The sequence below is a fragment of the Pangasianodon hypophthalmus genome, chromosome 14 (assembly GCF_027358585.1).
Source record: "Pangasianodon hypophthalmus isolate fPanHyp1 chromosome 14, fPanHyp1.pri, whole genome shotgun sequence".
Lineage (NCBI taxonomy): Eukaryota > Metazoa > Chordata > Actinopteri > Siluriformes > Pangasiidae > Pangasianodon > Pangasianodon hypophthalmus.
In genome coordinates this window covers 24,659,973-24,682,239 of record NC_069723.1, presented here as the reverse complement: position 1 = coordinate 24,682,239, position 22,267 = coordinate 24,659,973, and the positions used below count along the sequence as shown (strand labels likewise).

The 22,267-nt window shown below is 40.7% G+C and overlaps 1 protein-coding gene across 1 annotated transcript; it reads left to right on the top strand.

Moving 5' to 3' along the window:
- The first annotated feature begins 214 nt into the window (after window positions 1-214).
- hs2st1a (heparan sulfate 2-O-sulfotransferase 1a) lies at window positions 215-18,546 on the top strand. Its single transcript, XM_034310454.2, has 7 exons — window positions 215-650; window positions 7,938-8,173; window positions 9,540-9,625; window positions 12,411-12,549; window positions 13,296-13,393; window positions 13,690-13,847; window positions 15,041-18,546. The coding sequence occupies exons 1-7, from the start codon at window positions 527-529 to the stop codon at window positions 15,265-15,267; spliced, it is 1,068 nt and encodes a 355-aa protein (XP_034166345.1). The 5' UTR covers window positions 215-526; the 3' UTR covers window positions 15,268-18,546.
- The last annotated feature ends 3,721 nt before the right edge of the window (window positions 18,547-22,267 follow it).

The window sequence follows — 22,267 nt, the reverse complement described above, 5'->3', positions numbered from 1 at the left end:
TATGATCTGTTTGGCGTGTTTTATTTTTACACTACAGATTAATCCGTATGGCTATATTTAGTAAATAATTAATTTAACTAGTAAGCGTAGCGGGATAATTTTTTGTCCGCTAAGGCTGAATCTCAAACGCCTCCTCACTTCCTGTATAGCCGCACTAGATAGGGGATGACGTAACGGTTTCTGCGTACTACGTAGTGCACTATGTGTCCATCAGGAACGCATTTTAGGATTGAGCCTAGGTTAACTAACCATCAGAGCAACTGAGGTTACAATAGTTAGATAAATAAAAGCTGTTCTTCCTTCTACGGCTGTAATTTTAGTTGCTTAAAGAATCCAGCTAGACACCAAGAAGTGAAAAGAAGATTATAGTGGATGTTTTGAGTTCCAAACTTTTAGAGAAACGTCCAGAAGGAGGATTATTAGTGGCAGGAATTGCGAAGATCTCAGCTGCTTTGCTTTCACAAGCTTCCAGGTCGTGCAGTGAAGTTCATCATGTCTTCATCTCTCCATCTGCTGCTCTGATTTCATGGGGAGTTTAAGGATCATGATGGCACCGAAGTTTCAGCTCCTGGCGCTGCTGGCCTTCGCAGTGGCCATGCTGTTCCTGGAGAACCAGGTCCACCAGCTGGAGGAGTCCAGAGGCAAGCTGGGTGAGGAACAACATCTCTGTCTTCTCGGTGCTTTGATTATCAAAACACCTTCCACATCCATCAACGCATAAACATGCTGTTTGAGGAAAATCTTCCAAAATGCACATGTGTAGATGTTATTTAGGAGTTGAGAAACAGCCCAGGAACCATAATCTCGATCCAGGAGTGGTGCTCTGGTCAGAAGCTCACCCTGATGAAGGTTCAGAACACTGTACCTGGGGCGAATAAACCATTAGTTTGTAACTGCACACCTACAAGGTGAGCAACATGGTAGTAAAATACACTCCACTCCTGTAAGCACTGCTGGATTCTGATTGGTCAGAAGGTGTTGATTAGTTTTCTGTACCAGCAGCTCAGAGGTAAAGCTGCAGTTTACAAGCGTTTACGCTTCTTTTGTAGAAAGAGAGAGGAAAAAAAAGAGAGGCTGGTGAGGGAACGACTGTTTATAGCTGCTATAACGTAAGTGAGAACAGGAACTAACTCGTTTTCGCGGACATAAAATGTAACTATAAACGGATAAAAAGTACGACAAGTCGTAATTGTTGGCAAATTGGCGTTGTATAAAAGGAATGAAAGTGCTGTTAAAGGAAAATAATCAACTTCAGGGAGGTAACAGTGACTCCTCTTCATCACACCGCACCATCAATCAGTACTTTTACTGAAACACACACACACACACACACACACACACACACAGTGGTTTTGAATCCATTTAGTAAATTGATATTTGTGTCTCTTTGCTGTGTGAGTGTCATTAATCCTCGGCTGTGGGAGTCAGAGACGGGCCGAGAGCTCAGTTCTGCCTGTAACTGTAGAGCCGAGTCACTCTCTGGCTTTCAGAAATAGACCTCAGTCTGTCGTCTCGCTTATTAAACATGTGTTAATGAAGTTAGACGCAAAAATCTCCTCTCCTTTTACCTCACCGGTACATTTTTCTAGCTTGTTTATCAAACCGGATACAAGTTTACACACGATGTGGTGTGAACAAAATCGTGAAAATCCAGTCAGATGGAGAAAATCATCTGTGTCTCATGTTTCGCTCCTGAGTTTCTGGAAATTTCACTTCTGATCGGCTTCAGATCCTATAACTGTCGCTTAAATCACTTATTTATTTACTTACTTATTTATTTATTTATTTCAGTTACACACCAATTTAATGAACATTTCACATTCATGAACACATACACAGTGAACACAGATAAGCCTAGCATTCAGTCAGGATAAAAGTAATGGCACCCTATAAAAGGAGAAGTACTTTTTTGAAAACTTCTCCCAACAGGTGATATATGTACTCAATGAATTAAAAAAAAAAAAAATAAATAAAAAAAAAACAGTTACAAGCACAGACAAATCAAGTTTTTGACACTGCAGCCATGTCATTCATAAATGAACTTAAAAAGCAGAACAGTAATACTGTACGTTGGGATTGGGTGCTGAATCGGATTTCAGTGTCACTAAACTAAAAATAAATCAGCTGAGCTCAAGAGGAGAATAATTAATTCAATAATTTAAAAGACTGTTAAATGGAGGAATAATTGTTGTGTTTTAAAATAACTTTTGCGTTCAAATCCTTCTTACAGCTGTTTAATTACAATGTCTTTAATACAATATTGTGAAAATTTCATAAACTGCGATAAAAGAGTAGACAAAACTGGAATTATAAGATTCCATCAGTCCATTTTTGAGTTAAAAAAAAAGTTTAAAAGCTGCTTTTTTTCCATGTGACTGTTAAAATATATCAGTTTAAAGTTATTTTACAAGTTATAGTTAAATATAATAGTTAATGAGGGTTAAAATCTTGTCTCAAAACCTTTTAAAATAACAGAAATGTGAGAGAATCTTATAATTCCCAGATTTTATAATGTTGCAATTTAAAAATGTAATATTTGAACCTCAGTATTTAAATTAGACGCTGTTTCGACTTTGAGGTCATGTGATCAGGTACATGTCACTTTGCATGGTCAGATTTCAGCCTAAGTGCCTTGATGTTCCTTATTTCCTCACACTGTCTGTAATTCAGATGTTTTCTGTGCCATCGTTCTCGTTAATGAGCTCTCTCTCTCTCTCTCTCTCTCTCTCTCTCTCTCTCTCTTTCTGCTGAACTGATGATCTCATGATGCTCTTCTGTTAGAGCCTGTTATTTACCCTGCGTGTGCTAATGGACGCTCCAGGGATCTCATTGGACTCTATAGAAAAGCAGAGCTGTTTTTAGGCTCTTCAGCACCGTTAACACCTAAAGCACGTGTCACTTTGCCACTTGTGTTCTTGAGCACTTATGGGTTCAAGTTTCCAAACAGTCAGGAGGCCTGTTCCTGTACGTTTAACTCTAACAGGGTCTAAGAAGGGGATTGGACAAAATACCTCATCCATTTTGCATCTTTGCCTTGATGAATATGCAGTTTGGGACTTTTTTTATTTATTAAATGCACATGATGTACTGAATTGCAGGCAGGATGTAGTTTAACATGCCACAAGGGAAAACACTTGATCATGAAATCATGATGTGTGCGCATCATTTACTTTATTGCTATATTTCAAGTTCCAGTTGAGTGGTCTTGGGGTTCCCAGAGTCTAAAAGAGCCGCCTCGGGGCTCCATGAGTCTAACAAAAGTGTCACCTCAGGTCTTTCTGAGTCTAAAAGAATCACCTTGGGGCTCTGTGCATCTAAAAAAGTTGCCCTGGGGCTCCTGAGTCTAAAAGAGTCATCTGGGAACTCCAAAAGTCTAAAAAGAGTCGCCTCAGGGCTCCCAGAATCTAAAAGAATCGCCTAGACGGCTCCCAGAGTCTAAAAGAGTTGCCTTGGGGCTCACCAAGTATAACAAGAGTCACCTCATGGACCCTAGAATCTAAAAGAGTCACCTCAGGCTTCCTAGAGTCTAAAAAGAGTTGTATAGGGACTCACAGAGTCTAGAAGAGTCACCTTGGGGCTCCTTGAGTCTAAAAAGAGTCTCCTTAGAGCTCCTCAAGTCTAAAAGAGTCACCTTGGGGCTCCCAGAATCTAAAAAAAGTGTCACTCCAGGTCTTACATAGTCTAAAAGAATCACTTTTGGACCTAAAAGAGTTGTCTCTGTGCTCACCAAGACTAACAGAGTCACCTTGGGGATCCCCGAGTCTAGGAAAAGAGCCATCTTGGGGATGCCTAGGTCTAAAAGACTTGCCTTGAGGCTCCCAGAGTCAAAAAAAAAATTCATCTTGGGGGTGAATTGTCTCATCAATTGTCTCATCATTTTGGTGCTCCCTGAAACTAAAAGAGTCATTTAGAGGCTTCCAGAGTCTAAAAGAGTCATTTAGGGTCCATTAGAATCTAAAAGAGTCATATAGGGTCCGTCAGAATCTAAAAGAGTCATTTAGAGGCTCCCAGAGTGTAAAAGTGTCATTTTGGTGATCCAGAATCTAAAAGAGACATTTAGAGGCTCCCAGAATCTAAAAGAGTCATTTAGGATCTGTCAGAATCTAAAAGAGTCATTTAGAGGCTCCCAGAGTCTAAAAGAGTCACTTTGGTGCTCCCAGAATCTAAAAGAGTCATTTTGGTGTTCCCAGAGTCTAAAAGAGTCATTTAGAGGCTCCCAGAGTCTAAAAGAGTCATTTAGGATCCATCAGAATCTAAAAGAGTCATTTAGAGGCTCCCAGAGTCTAAAAGAGTCATTTAGAGGCTCCCAGAGTCTAAAAGAGTCATTTAGAGGCTCCCAGAATCTAAAAGAGTCATTTAGAGGCTCCCAGAGTCTAAAAGAGTCATTTAGAGGCTCCCAGAGTCTAAAAGAGTCATTTAGAGGCTCCCAGAGTCTAAAAGAGTCATTTAGAGGCTCCCAGAGTCTAAAAGAGTCATTTAGAGGCTCCCAGAGTCTAAAAGAGTCATTTAGAGGCTCCCAGAGTCTAAAAGAGTCATTTAGGATCCATCAGAATCTAAAAGAGTCATTTAGAGGCTCCCAGAATCTAAAAGAGTCATTTAGAGGCTCCCAGAGTCTAAAAGAGTCATTTAGAGGCTCCCAGAGTCTAAAAGAGTCATTTAGAGGCTCCCAGAGTCTAAAAGAGTCATTTAGAGGCTCCCAGAGTCTAAAAGAGTCATTTAGAGGCTCCCAGAGTCTAAAAGAGTCATTTAGAGGCTCCCAGAATCTAAAAGAGTCATTTAGAGGCTCCCAGAGTCTAAAGGAGTCATTTAGAGGCTCCCAGAATCTAAAAGAGTCATTTTGGTGTTCCCAGAGTCTAAAAGAGTCATTTAGAGGCTCCCAGAGTCTAAAAGTGTTATTTTGGTGCTCCCTGAATCTAAAAGCTAAAATGTAAAGTGCTACCAGAGTCTAAAAGAGTTATTCTGGTGCTCCCAGAGTCTAAAAGAGTCATTTAGGGTCCGTCAGAATCTAAAAGAGTCATATAGGGTCCGTCAGAATCTAAAAGAGTCATTTAGAGGCTCCCAGAATCTAAAAGAGTTATTCTGGTGCTCCCAGAGTCTAAAAGAGTCATTTAGGGTCCGTCAGAATCTAAAAGAGTCATATAGGGTCCGTCAGAATCTAAAAGAGACATTTAGAGGCTCCCAGAATCTAAAAGAGTCATTTAGGATCTGTCAGAATCTAAAAGAGTCATTTAGAGGCTCCCAGAGTCTAAAAGAGTCACTTTGGTGCTCCCAGAATCTAAAAGAGTCATTTTGGTGTTCCCAGAGTCTAAAAGAGTCATTTAGAGGCTCCCAGAGTCTAAAAGAGTCATTTAGGATCCATCAGAATCTAAAAGAGTCATTTAGAGGCTCCCAGAGTCTAAAAGAGTCATTTAGAGGCTCCCAGAGTCTAAAAGAGTCATTTAGAGGCTCCCAGAATCTAAAAGAGTCATTTAGAGGCTCCCAGAGTCTAAAAGAGTCATTTAGAGGCTCCCAGAGTCTAAAAGAGTCATTTAGAGGCTCCCAGAGTCTAAAAGAGTCATTTAGAGGCTCCCAGAGTCTAAAAGAGTCATTTAGGATCCATCAGAATCTAAAAGAGTCATTTAGAGGCTCCCAGAGTCTAAAAGAGTCATTTAGAGGCTCCCAGAGTCTAAAAGAGTCATTTAGAGGCTCCCAGAGTCTAAAAGAGTCATTTAGAGGCTCCCAGAGTCTAAAAGAGTCATTTAGAGGCTCCCAGAGTCTAAAAGAGTCATTTAGAGGCTCCCAGAATCTAAAAGAGTCATTTAGAGGCTCCCAGAGTCTAAAGGAGTCATTTAGAGGCTCCCAGAATCTAAAAGAGTCATTTTGGTGTTCCCAGAGTCTAAAAGAGTCATTTAGAGGCTCCCAGAGTCTAAAAGTGTCATTTAGGGTCCGTCAGAATCTAAAAGAGTCATATAGGGTCCGTCAGAATCTAAAAGAGTCATTTAGAGGCTCCCAGAGTCTAAAAGAGTTATTCTGGTGCTCCCAGAGTCTATTTTGGTGTTCACTCCAAAAGAGTCATTTAGAGGCTCCCAGAGTCTAAAAGAGTCATTTAGAGGCTCCCAGAGTCTAAAAGAGTCATTTAGAGGCTCCCAGAGTCTAAAAGAGTCATTTAGGATCTGTCAGAATCTAAAAGAGTCATTTAGAGGCTCCCAGAGTCTAAAAGAGTCACTTTGGTGCTCCCAGAATCTAAAAGAGTCATTTTGGTGTTCCCAGAGTCTAAAAGAGTCATTTAGAGGCTCCCAGAGTCTAAAAGAGTCATTTAGGATCCATCAGAATCTAAAAGAGTCATTTAGAGGCTCCCAGAGTCTAAAAGAGTCATTTAGAGGCTCCCAGAATCTAAAAGAGTCATTTAGAGGCTCCCAGAGTCTAAAAGAGTCATTTAGAGGCTCCCAGAGTCTAAAAGAGTCATTTAGAGGCTCCCAGAATCTAAAAGAGTCATTAAGAGGCTCCCAGAGTCTAAAGGAGTCATTTAGAGGCTCCCAGAATCTAAAAGAGTCATTTTGGTGTTCCCAGAGTCTAAAAGAGTCATTTAGAGGCTCCCAGAGTCTAAAAGAGTCATTTAGAGGCTCCCAGAATCTAAAAGAGTCATTTTGGTGTTCCCAGAGTCTAAAAGAGTCATTTAGGGGCTCCCCGAATCTAAAAGAGTCATTTTGGTGCTCCCAGAATCCCAGAAAAAGTCTAAAGCCTGCCATGGCCCTAGTCTTTAGTCTAAAAGAGTCTCCCACACCTCCAGAGTCCTGATTGAGTCTCAGACCCTCCCTGAGTCTCAAGTCGGGAATCGCCCGCACCAGATTGGCCATGTGATCCAGGTCTGATTGACAGGTCCTAGTGCACCATTTTGTCCCTTTCACCTGGTGCTCACACACAGCAGGAAATGAGGCGCTATGATTAGTCGTGACCTCTTCATTACTCAGCAGTAGCAGCTGCTCGTCTGTTTCCGCTGCGCTAATGCTCTAATGCCTCATCATCTGAATCCTCGCTCCCAGATCCCACGAGTATTAAGTGCCTTAAACCAGAAGGTCAAAGTGGACTGACGAATAATGCTTTCTTAATATAACGTCGGAAACCACGGTAACAGGTTAGGGAATTATTTTCAGTGTACACTTTGCTTAAAGTAGCATTTTTGGTGAGACAGACAGCCATTAGTGCAAAACTAAATAAGCATCGGCTACACATTGCTGAAAAGATGGCGTTGTGTAAAGCCCTGTTCAGACGGGATTAGTTTTACGTATGGAGGTGTGTAATAAAATTACTACTGGAGTTTCTCCAGGCTTTTCTTCTCGTCCAATCCACTGTGTTAGTAATTGTTTACGTGTGCGTCTGGAAAGATTGAGCCGTAGTTTCCTTTCTATAGTTGACACGTTGGTAAAGATTGCGTTATATCCCGTGGGAAAAAGATGTTTTGCACTTTTTCTTCAGTATAAAGACACTCCAGAAAGCGCTCGCTCTTTTCTCTTTTCTCTTTTCTAACGTCTCCCATCGTAGCCAAACGTTTAAAACACAGAACAAACAAATCTAGATGACGTTTAAAAGGACGTGTCGGAGAAGTGACACTTCCGGGGGTTTGAGATTAATTATTGAGTTCCAACATACAACACGTTGTGGTCATGTGACCTACTGATGAACTTGTGTGGCCACGCCCCCTACCACAAGTGTTTATAATGAAGGCTATTTACTAAAATGAGGTGTGTGTAGTACGCATGGAACCAGACGTACATCATGAAGACACGCCCGTCTCTGTGCGTTATACACTTATCCCGTGTGTGAATGGAATGGTATGGAATACTTACAGTATGTCTGGAAAACTAATCCCGTCCTCTGCTCCTTTAACACTTCAGCAGATGTGATGAAGTCGTCTAACTGTAAAATCTCTGCATGTGGGATCGCTCCTCTCTCTGCAGAACGCGCCATCGCAAGGCTGGAAGTGCGCGACATCGAGGAACGTCGCACTCAGGAGGGACTGAGGGAATCGCGCGAGGACGTAGAGAACGACGTAGTGGTCATCTATAACCGAGTCCCCAAAACAGCCAGCACCTCCTTCACCAACCTCGCATACGACCTGTGCAGCAGGAACCACTACCACGTCCTGCACATCAACACCAGCAAGAACAACCCCGTCATGTCCCTGCAGGACCAGGTGTGAGACACACACACAATACACACAATGTCTGCCTCTATATCTGTCTGTCTGCCTCTATATCTGTCTGTCTGCCTCTATATCTGTCTGTCTCTGCCTCTATATCTGTCTGTCTCTGCCTGTCTTTATCTATCTGTCTGTCTGCCTCTATATCTGTCTGTCTCTGCCTTTCTTTATCTATCTGTCTGTCTGCCTCTGTATCTGTCTGTCTCTGCCTTTCTTTATCTATCTGTCTGTCTGCCTCTATATCTGTCTGTCTGTCTCTGCCTTTCTTTATCTATCTGTCTGCCTCTGTATGTGTCTGTCTCTGCCTTTCTTTATCTATCTGTCTGTCTGCCTCTATATCTGTCTGTCTGCCTCTATATCTGTCTGTCTGCCTCTATATCTGTCTGTCTCTGCCTTTCTTTATCTATCTGTCTGTCTGCCTCTGTATCTGTCTGTCTCTGCCTTTCTTTATCTATCTGTCTGTCTGCCTCTGTATCTGTCTGTCTCTGCCTTTCTTTATCTATCTGTCTGTCTGCCTCTATATCTGTCTGTCTGTCTCTGCCTTTCTTTATCTATCTGTCTGCCTCTGTATGTGTCTGTCTCTGCCTTTCTTTATCTATCTGTCTGTCTGCCTCTATATCTGTCTGTCTGCCTCTATATCTGTCTGTCTCTGCCTTTCTTTATCTGTCTGTCTGCCTCTATATCTGTCTGTCTCTGCCTCTATACCTGTCTGTCTCTGCCTTTCTTTATCTATCTGTCTGCCTTTATATCTGTCTTTATCTGTCTGTCTCTGCCTTTTTTTTATCTATCTGTCTGTCTTGCCTCTATATCTGTCTTTCTATCTCTTCCTTTCTTTATCTGCCTGTCTGCCTCTATATCTGTCTCTGCCTTTATTTATCTGTCTGTCTGCCTCTTTATCTGTCTGTCTGCCTCTTTATCTGTCTGTCTGCCTCTTTATCTGTCTGTCTGCCTCTTTATCTGTCTATGTCTCTGTTTATCTGTCTCTTTTTGTCTATATATTTATCTGTCTCTTTATCTTTGTCTTCCTCTATATCTGTCTGTCCTTCTGCCTGTGTCTCTATCTGTCTGTCTGCCTGCCTCTGTATCTATCTATCTATCAGTCTCTCTTTTTCTGTCTGTTTATCTTTCTCTATATTTTTGTTTTCCTTCCTTTCTGTGTGTCTTATTAAATACCTGTCTATCTGTTTGTCTGATCTTACCACTCTGTCTGTCTGTTTATCTTCTGTGTTATTAATGTGCATGTTTCTGTACATTATTTACACATAAAATCAGTTCAATCTCACACACACACACACACACACACACTCACACACACACACACACACACACACTTCATGTCAGTGTTTTATTGAATTCGCAGGTGCGCTTTGTGAAGAACGTGACGATGTGGAAGGAGATGAAGCCGGCGCTGTACCACGGCCACGTTTCATTCCTCGACTTCTCCAAGTGAGTGTGTGTGTGTTTCCCTGCAGCTTTATTTTCACCTGTGGATTTATTTTAGGCAGGTACATGCCGCCTCTCTGTGCTGCCTCTCTGTGCTGCCTCTCTGTGCTGCCTCTCTGTGCATCTCTCTGTGCCGCCTCTGTGTGCGTCTCTCTGTGTGCGTCTCTCTGTGCTGCCTCTCTCTGTGCGTCTCTCTGTGTGCGTCTCTCTGTGTGCGTCTCTCTGTGTGCGTCTCTCTGTGTGCGTCTCTCTGTGCTGCGTCTCTCTGTGTGCGTCTCTCTGTGTGCGTCTCTGTGCCGTCTCTCTGTGTGCGTCTCTCTGTGCTGCCTCTCTCTGTGTGTCTCTCTGTGCGTCTCTCTGTGCGTCTCTCTGTGTGCGTCTCTCTGTGTGCGTCTCTCTGTGTGCGTCTCTCTGTGCCGCTTCTCTGTGTGCGTCTCTCTGTGCGTCTCTCTGTGCGTCTCTCTCTGTGCGTCTCTCTGTGCGTCTCTCTGTGCGTCTCTCTGTGTGCGTCTCTCTGTGCGTCTCTCTGTGCGTCTCTCTCTGTGCGTCTCTCTGTGCGTCTCTGTGTGCGTCTCTCTGTGTGCGTCTCTCTGTGTGCGTCTCTCTGTGTGCGTCCCTGTGCGTCTCTCTGTGTGCGTCTCTCTGTGCTGCCTCTCTCTGTGTGTCTCTCTGTGCGCGTCTCTCTGTGTGCGTCTCTCTGTGCTGCCTCTCTCTGTGTGTCTCTCTGTGCGCGTCTCTCTGTGCGCGTCTCTCTGTGCTGCCTCTCTGTGTGCGTCTCTCTGTGCGCGTCTCTCTGTGCGCGTCTCTCTGTGCGCGTCTCTCTGTGAGTCTCTCTCTGTGAGTCTCTCTCTGTGTCTCTCTGTGCGTCTCTCTGTGCCGCCTCTCTGTGAGTCTCTCTGTGTGCGTCTCTCTCTGTGCGTCTCTCTCTGTGAGTCTCTCTGTGTGCGTCTCTCTCTGTGCGTCTCTCTGTGTGCGTCTCTCTGTGTGCGTCTCTCTGTGTGCGTCTCTCTCTGTGCGTCTCTCTCTGTGAGTCTCTCTGTGTGCGTCTCTCTCTGTGCGTCTCTCTCTGTGCGTCTCTGTGTGCGTCTCTCTGTGTGTGTCTCTCTGTGCTGCCTCTCTGTGCGTCTCTCTCTGTGCGTCTCTCTGTGTGCGTCTCTCTGTGCGTCTCTCTCTGTGCGTCTCTCTCTGTGCGTCTCTCTGTGTGCGTCTCTCTGTGTGCGTCTCTCTGTGTGCGTCTCTCTGTGTGCGTCTCTCTCTGTGTGGTCTCTCTGTGTGGTCTCTCTGTGTGCGTCTCTCTGTGTGCGTCTCTCTGTGTGCGTCTCTCTCTGTGTGGTCTCTCTGTGTGCGTCTCTCTGTGCTGCCTCTCTGTGTGCGTCTCTCTGTGCGGTCTCTCTGTGCGGAAATAAAATCATGACACACTCAAATGAGCAAAAGAAACACTAACGCAGTTAGAGAATAAAAAGCTAAAGTTGTTTTTAAGTTGTTTCATTTCCAGAAAATCTGGAAATCTGCAAATTCAGAAGAAACAGGAAAAATGATGGATATCGTGATATTCGCTGCACTATCACACGTCACGTCATGTTTCCATCGGTTCAGATTGTGATCTTTAAAATTAGCAAGAAAACTGAACATCTGGAAATGTTCTTTAAAATGTCCAGAGATTTTTTCATGGGATAAAAGTGAGAACCCTGCGCATTAAACCTGACACTCTAAGCTAATTTTAGTGTAAATAGTTTTGTGTTTGTGACACAGTGAGATATAATAACTATCCAGTCAGAAATCCACTGCTGAGTGACATAAAAAACATACATCTATACTGTATATTTTTAATCCTGGCACATTTTAGTTTTTTCCACTGTAATCAGTATATTTTAATTAATTAAACTTTAATCATGGAGGTGATTTAATAGTCGGAGGTGTTACACATCAGAACTTTATTAAGTGAATTTAGTTTAATAAAGTGGAATAATAATAAGTTTCATGCATGTTTACAGTGATTTATGTTTAGAGAATTAAAAACAATTTGGATAAGTAATAAAGACAAACTGCAAAGAAGCGTAAACTCCTCTGTCCTGAAGACGTCAGAAAACTTCAAGTTACAGCTTTACCTCTGACTGTTACAAAGCGCTGACACTGGAGACTCCTTCCATCAATCTTAAATACACACGTTTTTGGTCCGTTTATGTGGAGCGTCCACTGTACAAGTCTTCAGTTATTTACAGCTCTGTGCAAAAGTCTTGGCACCCTATATTTTTTTTTAGTACAAACTTTGTTATAGATGTTTATTTTCTGACTTCTACATTATTGATTCAGTACAAAAACATTTTAGATTCCAGACATTAGTTTTCCAGCACAAAATGAAACGTTACAGAAAAATGTTTGTATGTCAGTAAAGAAAGCAGCAGATTCCATAAGAGACACTTTTCAGATAAAAACATAATGAAGGCTGCTGGGTTTCGCTGCAGAAATAAGAAGCGAGTCGACAGTCAAAGTCTCCAGAAGAACTGTGGCTGCTTCTGCAAGATGCTCAGTAACACTTCCAGCTCATTTCCTTATAAAACTGCACACACTGCACCTCAGATACTGATTTATTTATTTAAAGTGAAGGATCGTCACATTAAATACTGACTTTGTTTCATTTATTACTGTGTACTGCTCTTTATAGCATTTGTTTAATGTAGAAACATTTAATTTCATTATTTTCAGCATTTCTTTGCATGTGCCTAAGACTTTTGCACAGAACTGTATGTTAATAATCTAAAACTATTCTCTTCTCTTCTCTTCTCAGATTTGGTGTGAAGAAAAAACCCATTTACATCAACATAGTGCGTGACCCCATCGAGCGCCTGGTGTCTTATTACTACTTCCTGCGCTTCGGGGATGATTACAGACCCGGGCTGAAACGCAGGAAACAGGGCGACAAGAAGGTCAGAGCAGACCTGGAGTCCAGTCCTAATTCTTTTCACCTGGAGTTATGAGTTATTTGTTTATTGTGGATGCTTTTCATTTTTAAATAATTATTTAAAGCTCCACCAGGATTGAAATGCATGTTTTAAAAAAAAATATATATATATAGAAATTGGGCCCCATTACACGCAGTTCCTGTTGGGAACACTGGGTGTCACTGTTGTGTAAAATTGAGGAGAGATTACAATCCAGGAGAGACTGATGTGCTTTGTGATGTTTTGTGTGATATTAGCATGAACATGAACTAACAACGTACAAAAAAAAGGCTAGTCTAGGTGTTTAGTTGGTTTTGAGCTTAAATATGTGCTGCTTTTTTGTAGTAAATATATTATATATTTAGTTGTATTTTATATTATATATTAACCGTATATTTTCATTACTGATTTTGTGACACTTGAAACATTGGAATGGTTTTATTTGGGATGATGCTGCCTACAGAAATGAGCAAATTTGTGGGTTAAGAAAAAAAAGCACTGCTGTTATTTGAGGTTTTTTTTATTTTATTTAATTTTTTTATTAAAATATAATCGATTAAGGAATTTCAGGAATTTATCAGGAATTTATAAGCATAGAATTTATATTCTTATATGCTTGTCAGAGCTTTTCTTGTGTTGTGTCTCTATGGTAAGATCCGACTGCATGTTTGATAATCGTGTGTGTGTGTATGTGTGTGTGTGTGTGTGTGTGTGTGTGTTTTATTTTCCAGACATTTGATGAGTGTGTTGCTGCAGGAGGTTCAGACTGCGCTCCGGAAAAACTCTGGCTCCAGATCCCCTTCTTCTGCGGTCATTACTCTGAGTGCTGGTCAGTCTGGGCTTGTGTGTGTGTGTGTGTGTGTGTGTGTGTGTGTGTGTGTGAATCAGATATATCACCTGTAACACAGACACAGGAAGTGTCTAACTGAACCCCATGTAAGCTAAGCCTGTGTATCTATAATTCTGTCCTAGAGCTATGAAGCTAATGTAGCATGTAATAAAGGATCTCGGCTAAAAGTGACCATTATTTGTTAGCTACATTAGATATTATAGGTAAAGTGAACATTGTGGAGGTTTCATTTTTGTTAAACATACAGTTGAAGTTGGTGTGGTGTTTGTGTGCAGGAACATCGGCAGCCGCTGGGCTCTGGAGCAGGCCAAGTATAATCTGATAAACGAGTACCTGCTGGTGGGCGTGACCGAGGAGCTCGAGGACTTTGTGATGATGCTGGAGGCGGCACTGCCTCGATTCTTCAGAGGAGCCACTGAGCTCTACAGGACAGGTACGCTCCCCTTAGGCATGAACTTCTCAAACTTGGGGTTACCTGAGATGTTGATGAGGTCACAGGAGGTTTTTACCGACTGTTTTATACATATACAGTTCTGTGCAAAAGTCTTAGGCACGTGCAAAGAAATGCTGTAGAGTAAAGACGCCTTCAAAAATAATGAAATTAAATGTTTCTACATTAAAAAAAATCCTATAAAGAGCAGTAAACAGTAATAAATGAAACAAAGTCAGTATTTAATGTGACGATCCTTCACTTTAAATAAAATAAAGCAGTATCTGAGGTGCAGTGTGTGCAGTTTTATAAGGAAATGAGCTGGAAGTGTTACTGAGCATCTTGCAGAAGCAGCCACAGTTCTTCTGGAGACTTTGACTGTCGACTCGCTTCTTATTTCTGCAGCGAAACCCAGCAGCCTTCATTATGTTTTTATCTGAAAAGTGTCTCTTATGGAATCTGCTGCTTTCTTTACTGACATACAAACATTTTTCTGTAACATTTCATTTTGTGCTGGAAAACTAATGTTTGGAATCTAAAATGGTTTTGTACTGAATCAATAATGTAGAAGTCAGAAAATAAACATCTATAACAAAGTTTGTACTTAAAAAAAAAAAAAAAAAAAAAAAAAAAAAAAAAAGGGTGCAAAGACTTTTGCACAGTACTGTATGTATATATAAAAAATTGATTTTGGGAATATTTTAAAAATAATAATTAAACTTGTCTGATTATTATTAAAATTTCATTCGTCTTCATTTAACTCTGCGAGCCCCTCACACCCATTTTATGCACAAGCACATATTTACGCTTCACAGTTATGCTGTTTATTATATAGAAACACTACAAAATATGATAAATGGAGGATATTTCAGTCTGTAGCTCTACTGCAGAAAGCAGCGCCGCTCTGTAATGGCTTAAGATCTAAACTCTGTCAACGTTCTGTCACACAGCAGAAGTAGAAGTAAAAATCAGAGTAAATCTGAATGAATTTATGAACTTTATATGATCATTTACTGAACCAGTGCAAGAAAGCACAGAAGGGATCATGTCCTGACGCACACATCCTGTGATGCTTTGGTGTAAAATGGGATTCACGCTGAATTATAATAATGTCTATACAGTAAATGATCTCACATAAGAAAGTGTCGAGACAGCTGTTTATGTTGTAGCTGCTCACGTGTTCTTTACATCCAAAGGAAAAAAATCCCACCTGAGGAAAACCAGCGAGAAGAAGCCGCCCACTAAGGAGTCCATCGCTCGGCTGCAGCAGTCGGCCATCTGGAAGCTGGAGAATGAGTTTTACGAGTTTGCGCTCGAGCAGTTCCAGTTCGTCCGCGCTCACGGCGTGAGGGAGAAGGACGGCGAGCTGTACCTCCTGCCGCAGAACTTCTTCTACGAGAAAATCTACCCCAAGACCACCTGAGAGGGACGAAAGCGCCGCTCTAGTGCCACTCACTGTCGTCATATCACTGGAGGAGGACAGCTCGGCTCTGAGATCTGTCCGTTTCAGAAAAGTCCGTGTGCTGCAGCTGGACGTTTTACAGCTGAGCAGTGTTCAGATGTTATGTTGGTTTTTATTTTTGTCTTTTTGTCCTTTTAGCTGATGCTTTTATACGTGGGACAAGCACCGAGATGAGCTCAAGGGCCCTACAGATGCAGCAGAACTCCTACATAATAACCACAGATGAACGTGTATGGTTTAGAGCTTCAGTTTCATCTGATTTCATTAAGGACACAGAAATATCGCTAATTACTGACGGAAGTTAATACAAAGAAATTCAATAGAAAACAAAACGGAAATCAAGCTAACTCATCTGCAGTAGCTTTTATCCACCTTTATTTATTATTTTTTAATTTTCCATTTCCAGTTAAAAATGGTTTAAAGGAGCAGGTTGTAATGTTTAGCGCCCTCTGTTGGCTACAAAGCGAAGTGTTAGAAGTAAGGAATAAAACACTTGGGGGTCTGCTGTTATAGGAAAATAATCCACGACTTGCTGGTGTGATGCACCGTGATGTGAAGCAGATTTACTCCTGCCACCCCAAGTTGATTATTTTCCAGTACCAGCATGTGCCCAAGTGTTTTATTCCAGCGATTACGTAAACATCCGTAACATCCGTAAAACAGGTTAGCAGCTACAAACAGTCGTTCCTTCACCAGCCTCTCTTTCTTTCTCTCTCTTGAAATTAATAAGACAAAAAAAGTATGCAAAGAAGCGTAAACTCCTCTGTCCTGAAGACGGAAAACTTGAAAACATTTACAGCTTTACCTCTGACACTGGAGACTCCTTCTATAACCGTCCCTGTGAATGAGCAGTTACTATAGAAACGATAACGTATTAGAACGAGTGCATTAATATGAACCTGTGATCTGCAGCTGAGAGAAAGAATGCAAGCAGAACCCCGCGATGATGAAGTTCTCCAGATGCTTCGGCATGGCAACGTTGCGAATTTCACTTTTCCTAATATATCTTTGAAATGATGTCATTCTTACACCTTTAAACATTACAAACTGCACCTTTAAGGCGTCACACAGGAACATTGTAAATTCATGCTGTGATAATCGTCCGATCTGATTTGACGGTTTGCAGTTCATTACTGTATCTTTCTCTGGCTTCGTTGTTTTTTTGTTGTTTTAAATAATACTAAATGCTGTTCACGTATTCAGTTATAGGACATTTCGAGTGATGTGGAATTCATGATCTTTAATTGTAATTTTAATTAATATTACTGTTAACGGTATAACTATTTTAGATTTTTTTATCACGGTATATCGTCACTCCGATGTATTGTCACACCTCTAGCAGTGAACTCAGGGTTGGATGAAATACCTTGCTGCCATTGCAACCATTTTTAAAAGGTTTTAACATCACAGAATTCATGTTTATGTTGTCACCTAAACGCTACAACTCAATCACACGTGTACTAGATGCCTTCTCGTTAATCTTTTAATGGTTTAATGATTTCATTACCCTTTCAGTTGGATGACTGCACCATTTTTAAACCCTTCCTCTGGTTTATCGTTCTTAAGGACTGAAACTGAAGAACACTGTTCTATAATGTACTTCTTCTGTGCCACTGGATCCTGAATTCTTATAAATATTTTATTTAGAGACAGCATGTTATAACATATTTTCATTTTCAGTATGGTATTGATATTGTAGCTCTGAATATTGGACAAAACTTTATACTGACCTGATGCTGACTTTCTCACTGGAGCTAGTAGGTAGTGTAGGCAGCTTAAAAAAAAAATTAGGAAAAGTCTATTTTTCTGAAAATCTTTTCCATGAATTTGCTCCCCAATCTTCACATAATCTCAAAATAGCAGAGATAGTTCATATTTACACATTTAAGCTTAAAGTAGGACTTAATTTTCTGCACAGTTTGTTGCTTTCCGCTTCAGCTCCACCTTTAAACCATGGAGGGCGGAGCCTATAGGGGTGGGGTGATATGAAACAGCACTAATTCCTGTTTTTCAATATGGCCGCCTCTGTAACGTTGCAGTGTTCGGCTGTTCAGAGGTAGTTTAAGGTGGACTTTGTGTGAGTGAGGTTTAGTGACAACCTTACCATAACGACGAAAATCTCCTGAGTTCGGCCAGCATGCTCAGCTTTTTTTTTCTTTTTAATTGCATTGTTTGTATTATTAATGAATTTTAAATAATTTCAGTCTCAGAAAAAATGGAATTCAAAGCGTGATTATTAAACAGACAGTGAGAAGAAGAGTTCCTGAGTGCAGAAAAATCACTCAGCATTTTCATATTCATACAGCATTCACAAACAAGAATGCGTTAGATGTTGAAAATAACAAAATGTACACATTATTCATCAGTAAAACACCGTCACTGATCTTCTAATGCTAGCAACATTAAAAACCAGTGTTTGAGAATAAATGGTGAATATTCTTGGCGAATATTAAACACTGAGGGGATTACAGAGGTCAGTTTGTGTCCTGCAGCTGCATCACACACCCAACCTCAGAGTTATTTAAATATATAAAATATGTAACATGGACTGTGTTTTCTTAAGCATTTTATTACATCAGGAGCAACGTGACTCAAACACACATGCACAGATTCCAGTAGAGAAAGGAATCAGACACAAATCTTTACGCATCTTTTATTCTTCTGTTTAACAGACATTAACCCACGTCATTCTTCAGATAGAAATTACATTTGGTTTACTATATGTGTCTACATGAACTGCGTTTTTTATTCCGATTGAGCTGTTAGTCTGATTATTCGCAGATTATTAGGCTGCATGTAAACATAGCCACTGAATGTTTTGCCTGATTGATTACATTTAGGATAAAGTGGAACATTTTATACACTTTTTTTCTTTTAAGATAGAGATAAGAACCCAGATTAAACCTCTCAAAGTAATCTGTAAACATCACACTTTTACACAATGCAAAAAAAATCTAATCTAATCTAATCTGAGTCAGCATTTCAGGTCAGTATCTGTCCATATCAGATTGTCATTGATTTTTTTTTCCTCAGCTGTACTTTATCATGCTGGATGGGGGAATTTTTACCCCCCTGTTTTATATATTGGCTTTTTCAGTGTGTGTGTGTGTGTGTGTGTGTGTGTGTGTGTGTGTGTGTGTGTGTGTGAGACTGTAGACTGTAAATTTGTGTGAGTGTGTGTCTCCTGACTTGCACCATGTGCAAAAGAAATGTTCTAAATATAGGAAGTATGTAAAGTTAGGATGTCTGAAAGCATTTCCTGGAAGTAAAGGCACACAGCACACAAGACTGATTACTGATGGAGCGTTTACTAATGTTTTTTTTGACTGGCTTCTGGGGGGAAAAAATCGATATAGAGCAGAAAATGTAGACATAACTGGTTATATGATATAGAGTGATATCATGCATAATACTGTACTGGTTTAAAAATATTAGCAGCTTTTGTTTTCTGGAGATAAAGACCAATTTCCTAGGAGATGCTTATTTTCGCCAAATTTTAAGGAGTGATGGTCATGGCTAGTCGCCGAATTGGGTATGTTACTCAAATGATCAAATACTCATGATTAAAGTTATTAAGCATCTTATTAATTGGAGGGAAATATATGTAGAAAAACATGTATAAATTAAGCATTATAATAATTTAAATTTTCCTTCAAACAGTAGGAGAAATCGATTATTATGTGGCATAGTTTAGGGAATGTAATGTAGGTAAAAATATAAAACTGATCTAAATATCATGAAAACATTACTGTAGGATAATATTATATTAATATTACATTAATGTGAATACTAAATGTATTCAAACAGGTGCTCTGTCTTTCAGCCATTCAGCCCAAAAAGCAGAATGTTATGCATCTGATATCAAATTGGTGTCATTATGTAAAACAAAAATCATTTCATTTACACAGCAGGCTTTTTTTTTTTTGGCAAACAACACTCTTCGGACCTCGATTTTAGATTAAGATGGCAAGCGCAAAAGATCTAAGTGACAGTATTCGTGGAACAGCTTCCACCTGAGGGCCTGTATTCAAGGCGTTCTTGTGTTCAGGAGTGTTTCCTGGACCACTAGGTTGCAGTTCTCCATGTTCAGCTTATTCTGAGGAGCCGAAACCACGGGTACAGGTGACTTGGTGGTACCTGTTTGCTGAATTCTGTGCAATGTTGTTATCAGTACGTTATTGGCGTATAGTGCATGATAAGGCCAATCATGGGTCAGTGTCTCCTGGTCTACCAGGGAGAACCACAATTGGCAATATGTTGACTTGGCTTCATTAAAGAGATCCAACTGTGCCCTGGTGAACCTTTCCAAGATCTGGGACAGCACTGTCATGGACATACAAGCTGGACACCATTGTACAGTCGTGGTAGATGAGCTGCTGAATGATGAATGGGATCACCTGAGGAGCTTCTGTGCAAGATGGAGAAACGTCTGATCTTGTGCCACCCTGGTGATTGATGTATCTGACTGTCATGTTGTTGTGAGATACATCGCAAAACACCTGTGGCACTACAGAGGCTGAAGGGTAGAACTTTGAACTGACACAAAGTGTTAGAAGTATCTGATTTCTGGGGTGATGGGAACATTGATGAAAAAAGCGTTTGATCCATTTAAGAGCATAATGGCTTTTGCACACAGCAGGGTGTGTTTACAAAAGCAAACTCACAGAATAACAAAAGTAGCAGCTCAAGCAAGTTTAACTATTATCTCAAGAGTCTTCGCCAACGCCAAAACAGAAATTTTAATTTTTTTTTTTTTGTAAGATAAATGTTTTATAGTTCATATATTAACCTTTATTTATAACTCTTCCTTTTCCAAAAAGGATCCTACAATTTGCAGGATTAGTGATATACATAAACCTGTAGAACAGATGCAATTATAATGTTTACGACAGTTTATGATTTATTGAAAGCACCAAAAATGTCTCCGACCCTGAGCCTGTTTTAATGTTACTAAAACATGTCACTAATGTTTCATTTTGGATCACATAACCTCACAGTTGATCCAGAACCCCATATACAGAACCCAGAACCCAGAGGCTGAGTGAATGTGGTGTGGACTCTGTGGAGGAGCCTCATCGTGTCAGAGACGCTGTAGAAGGACAGAGTTCCTGCACTGTGATCCACATACACTCCTATTCTAGAGGACGCTGGACCTCGAAGCTCAGTCTTAATGCCATTGTGCCGAAATGAGACGGAGGAAGGAGAACACACCAGACTCCAGGACTGACTGTTGTATCCAAATCCACACTCACAACCTCGTCCTTTCCTGCAGATCTCTTTATATGAGACTGATATGTACACACCATCGCTCCACTCCACCTCCCAGTAACAGCGTCCACACACACTCTCCTTACACAACACCTGAGGCCAGGCTTCGAATCTCTCTGGAAGATCAGAGTATCGCCGATCTCTTTCACCTTGAGTTACCACTCTGTTCTTCTCAGTCAGAAGAAGGAAAGGATGTGCTGTGATGGGATCCAGAGTCAGATAACAGAAATCTAAAACAATAACATGTCCACAGGGTAGATGTTAATCACAGGATTTATATTAAGAGTAAGATATTTATTGGTGTTTCCATTCTCATAATGCTGTTCTATAATAAATACTTTAAATATTACCCAAAATCAGCCATTTGGATATGGTACTTTTTTACCTGGTCTTCGATTGTCTCTTAACCTGTAGTTTGGGCCTGTTAGCCTTTTTTGTGAATAAACAGTATTTCTTTTGTTTTTAAACCGAAAGTCATCTCTGCTAAGTTTGTCAGAAGATAAGCTTTCAGAAGCCATGGTTGTTCAGGGAAGACTTCTGGACCTCTGTTGTGGAACTCTCTAGAGGCGTTCACTTACCTCGTCCCCAGTGTGACCGAGCCCACCAGCCAATTTTCCCTAGAGCTAATGGAGGAGGCCTACCTGGCCATTAGCTCACCTGTAAACCTTGGTTCCATAACTACACACTTTCAGTCACCACATTGGAAAGTTACAGCTGCGATCCTTCATGTTGTCAAGGATTTTTACTTCAGTGCTCATTGTTTTTTTGCTCATTGAACAGCAAGCTTGAATTCTGCTTGCAGCTCGCATCAGCCTTATTACTTCTCTCTTGACTAGGAGAGCTTCAGACTGTATATGGATATATATGGATCAAGGGTGGGGAAATGACACGTGACTGTGAAACGTAGTAAAATCCGTAGCAGCACCTGAGGCATCATTTTAATCGGAAGTAGAGCTCCAAAGTTGGCTAAAATGCCCGGCTTTATTAAAAATAATAAAGGCATGAATCATCCTTCTAGTAGAGAACAGCAATACTAGGAATTTCACATTTCTGTGTAGCCTGGTATATTTGATGTCCCTGTCTGCCATACTGCAGAATATCTCTTACCATATGAAGGGATTTTACAGCTTTCCTCGACTCGCCCTTTCAGATCCGTGAGATGCTGTTTAACAGTACTACTGGGTGAGTTCTCACATCCAGAAGAGACACAGAGATATTGGAAACCCTACAAAAAGAAAAAAAAAAAGTGTACGTGTGCTAAATGGAACTTTCTTGTTTCATTGCAGAATATACAGAGAAGAAGAAGTGGATCAATATGATTTACTTCTGGATATCACTGAGAAAGCAGGGTCACAGTACTTTCCATCAGAGGGTAAAGCCAGCGACCAATCCCAGATCACGATTGTTCCTGACGACCAATCCCCGATCACCATTGTTCCCAAAAAGCAATCACTAATCACCATTATACACAACAACTAATCATGGATTAGCATTGTTTCCAATGACCAATCACTCATACAATTCTTCACAACATTCAATCACTAATCACCAATCAATTACCCAAACCAATCACTGATCAACACTGTTCCGAAAAAACAATCACTAATCTCCATTGTTCCCAACAACTATTCGCTAATCCCCAATGTTCCCAGTGACCAATCACTGACCACCATTGCTTATCCCTCCACGCTTT

Excerpts from the sequence above, each read along its gene's own strand:
- hs2st1a (XM_034310454.2), top strand. The coding sequence starts at position 527 with ATGGGGAGTTTAAGGATCATGATGGCACCGAAGTTTCAGCTCCTGGCG. Across the intron at positions 13,394-13,689 it reads GGTCATTACTCTGAGTGCTG|GAACATCGGCAGCCGCTGGG; the intron begins GTCAGTCTGGGC and ends GTTTGTGTGCAG. Across the intron at positions 13,848-15,040 it reads CACTGAGCTCTACAGGACAG|GAAAAAAATCCCACCTGAGG; the intron begins GTACGCTCCCCT and ends TTACATCCAAAG.